Source organism: Corvus brachyrhynchos, unplaced genomic scaffold (assembly GCF_000691975.1).
Source record: "Corvus brachyrhynchos isolate BGI_N302 unplaced genomic scaffold, ASM69197v1 scaffold246, whole genome shotgun sequence".
In the NCBI taxonomy this organism is placed as follows: Eukaryota; Metazoa; Chordata; class Aves; order Passeriformes; family Corvidae; genus Corvus; species Corvus brachyrhynchos.
Genome location: NW_008238447.1, coordinates 1,496,615 through 1,500,023, shown reverse-complemented (window position 1 = coordinate 1,500,023; position 3,409 = coordinate 1,496,615). Strand labels below are relative to the sequence as shown.

Sequence of the window (3,409 nt, the reverse complement as noted above, 5' to 3'; positions counted from 1 at the left end):
TTTGTGGTTTATCTTCTAGGGATGTTGCATTTTGTGGAAGAGAGCGGTGCCCTGAACCTATTCGTTGAAGGTGACAGACAAATGCCACATCTCAATTACTAGCAGTTTGTGAAGGGGAGAATCTGTCTTGTCTGATACCTATAGTGGGATGCTCAGCTTTGACACAGCTTAAGTGGGGAAGATCATCTATTTTCTATCCATGCAACGAAAATGAGCGGTCTGCTCCAATATTTGGGGGCAGGGGAGTGCCTGCACATTTAAATATTTAACGTTTCTTTCACAGGTTCTGTGTGTGTCATGAATTTAGTATCAGATGCATAACTATGTCCTGGGTTGCAGTGTATTCTATTACCATCCTCATGAGCTGTTGAAATCAGGTGGGGCAGTGTTTCCTTGCCTCCTCCTCCCAGACTATCTTTCTGTTAATGGCCCATCAATGCCCTGCCTCATGACTCAGAGATAACTCCCTCCGGACTATCTTCTGTTAATGAGCCTAATCAACACTTGGCCTCATGACTCATTACCCTATTGTGAGATGCTCCACCCAGAGGGAGGAACCAAGCATTTCATCCTGGATATAATCTGAGATGCTGAACACCAGAAACAACCTTCCCACTGGATTTCCAGAGGACAGGAGCTACATAGCCACCACTGGAAGAGCAGACCCTTTCTACAGGATCACCACTTCAGGAGGACTGCAGCCACCATTCTACCAGACTGCTACCACCACCCTGACTAACAGGGTGTCCGGTTGTATCCTGACTCTGTCAGTTTGAACCAGTGTTTTCTTTTTTTTTTTTCCCTTTTCTTTAATTTCTCCATTAAATTGTTATTCTGACTTGGTGCCTCCCACTGGTTTGTTGTCAAGCTAGTACACAGTGCTTCAACTTTGGCATTGTTGGACCTGACCAAATTGTTAAAGCAAGTGGAAATCTATGGGATCTACTGCTTTCTTCTCAGGAGTAGAGGGTGTTTGTGATTTAGCTGTATAGGCTGTAGAGTCCTCTTTGTGAGCAGTTCCTCATTAAAAAACTGAAGGAAACATCTGCAGGGCTGACAAAGGAATCTCTGCAGTCCAGTTAACCTTGGGCGCCTCTGCTGGGTCTAGAGATATTAGCAGTGCAATGATGCATTTCATGTCCAACAATGAAAACTAAAAGGAGCTATGACAAACTTATTCCAGAGGGATTTTAGTTTTCAGACACATGCTTGAAATGGGGTTGAAAAGGTGTCAGAGACTGAAATATTATAGTTTATGACTTAAACATTTTCTTAAAGGACTTTTAAAACTGTATTACAAAAGCTGCAGAGAGGACTACTGCACCCTGAATGGGGACCCTGACTGAGGCCTTACACTGCTTGCTGATGTAGGTAAGATAAAGTAACAACTCAGGGCTGGGGACATTCACTGAGCATAGGCTTAACATCTCCAAGGTGGAGATCACAGCCCCAGGGCTGTCAGCTGCCAGGCTCACACAGACCCTCCACCAAAGAGTGGGGGAGGAGAGGCTTTGGGTGTCTTGGAAAAGCCTCTGGTCAGGGTGCAGTGACTGCCCATCCTCCAACTGTGCAAAGGAGCCCAGCTGAGGGGCCCTCACCCGGGGAGGGGAAAGCTTATCCACAGCAGAAGGGGGTGACATGGCCCATCAAAGGGGCCCTCCTCAAAGGGGTCCTCAGACCCTGCACCAGAGTGAAAAAGATTAATAGAAGAGCTACATTTTTTAGCAATATATTATTGAATATTTATTAGTAGAACAAAGGCATATCACAGGGCTGGGGCACTTGGCAATATTGCCAAAGGTGTGCTCCATTCATTTTACTGTGGACTTAAGTACTCTCTTAAACTGTTACATATTCATTAAGCCCAGGAAGTAATTTATGCTTCACTCTACTTTTCCCCCTCTCTGGTCTCTGCCCCCTTCCGCCAGTATGATGCCGTGTCAGTCCTCTGGATAGCTTCAGAATTGAAGGCAAGCACACCCCTCTGGTGCCTCCCCAGTCTCCAGCCTAATTTGTAGCTGCCAGTTCCCTTGGGCGGTGTGAGTTCTGATGAGAGAACAGTCTTCCTGGGATGCATGTGGTTTATCTTCTTTGTTCCTCTAAGATATCTAGGTTCCTGGCTCTGTAGTTTCTCAGCTCAAAATCCATTTATTACCATGTGTTTGTTAATACATTTCTTAACATATTACAACTATTTTGAAGTTACAATTTACCTTAATCTCGTTTCTACTTAACTACATTTTACCTTAACACTATTTCTACATAGTACATTATTACTTATAAATGTTAAAATCCTAGATGCGAAGGACAACATTTACCATTCACTCATTTATCACAAGAGCACCAGAGATGATGCAACAGACCCTCAGTGTTGCAAGGGCCAGTGTCAAGCCAGCCCCTGCAAGGGAGAGACATGGGTGTTCCCACCTGGCCCAAAGCGTATATTAATCCACGGGATTCTGTACTCTTTGGCGTGTGGCATCACGGCCACGGCGGCAACGGGGGACCCTCACCACCAGAAGACCAGATGGAGGGGAGCAACGAGATGTCATTGGGACCCTTGGACGGGTGAGATGCTTCCACCTAACCCCCATCACTCTCTCCCTGTTCCCCCACCCCCCACGCACACTTCTTTTTCTATTTCTTTCTTCCTTTCTTTTCTCTTTCTTTCTCTTTGCCTCTTTTTACTATTAAATAAAACATATCAATTTTTTTGGCATCAATATTTAATCTCGATTGGTTTTAATCTCGTTTCTGGGAATATTTTGAACCTTCTAAGTTCTTTCTGGTTTATGCACAGAGACTTACCTTTCTTTGCTTTTCTGGGTTTAAACCAGATCGTGACATCTCCCCAGTGGTGTTGTCTGCAAATACAGAATCACAAAGGGTTTGTATACAAATGCATCCTTTTCCAACATACACTAATACAGCTTCAGCAGTTTAATCAGGATGTTTCAAAATGACAAACATTTTGTTCAGTGTCAAGACAAGTGTCTTGGGCCATAATGGTATTACTTTCCCAAATAAATCTCTGTTGTTCCTGTACAACACATGCATCAACACCCCACCCTTGTGACACCCACTGCCCTCTTGATCATCCCCTCCCCAGCCATGCTAAAGCCCCTTCAGCAGTTTCATGAAGTGGGGTCCCATGCCCACTTTTTACTTTCTTTAATTCCTTTCTATCGGCATGTAAATCTCCACTATTAATTTCATTAGCTCTTATTAAAGCATGTTTTATACCAACACTTCTGTGGACACAGATATTGAATATATGTTATATATCTTTATACATACATATATAAAGTGTATCTAGGTATAAATAAAAAATACAGACCTGTTTTTACACTCATATATATATATTACTCTCTACATATATATACACACAGTCAAGCATGGAGAACACAGA

The 3,409-nt window shown here is 43.4% G+C and overlaps 1 protein-coding gene across 1 annotated transcript in view; it reads right to left on the bottom strand.

The window, feature by feature from the left end:
* Positions 1–3,149, bottom strand: part of LOC103617294 (NHP2-like protein 1) — a 9,295-nt gene extending 6,146 nt beyond the window's left edge. Inside the window, exon 1 of the mRNA XM_008635575.2 lies at positions 2,809–3,149. Within this exon, the coding sequence (XP_008633797.2) occupies positions 2,809–2,847 (39 nt within the window). The 5' untranslated portion in view covers positions 2,848–3,149. The remainder of the gene's footprint in view (positions 1–2,808) is intronic.
* Positions 3,150–3,409: the final 260 nt, after the last annotated feature.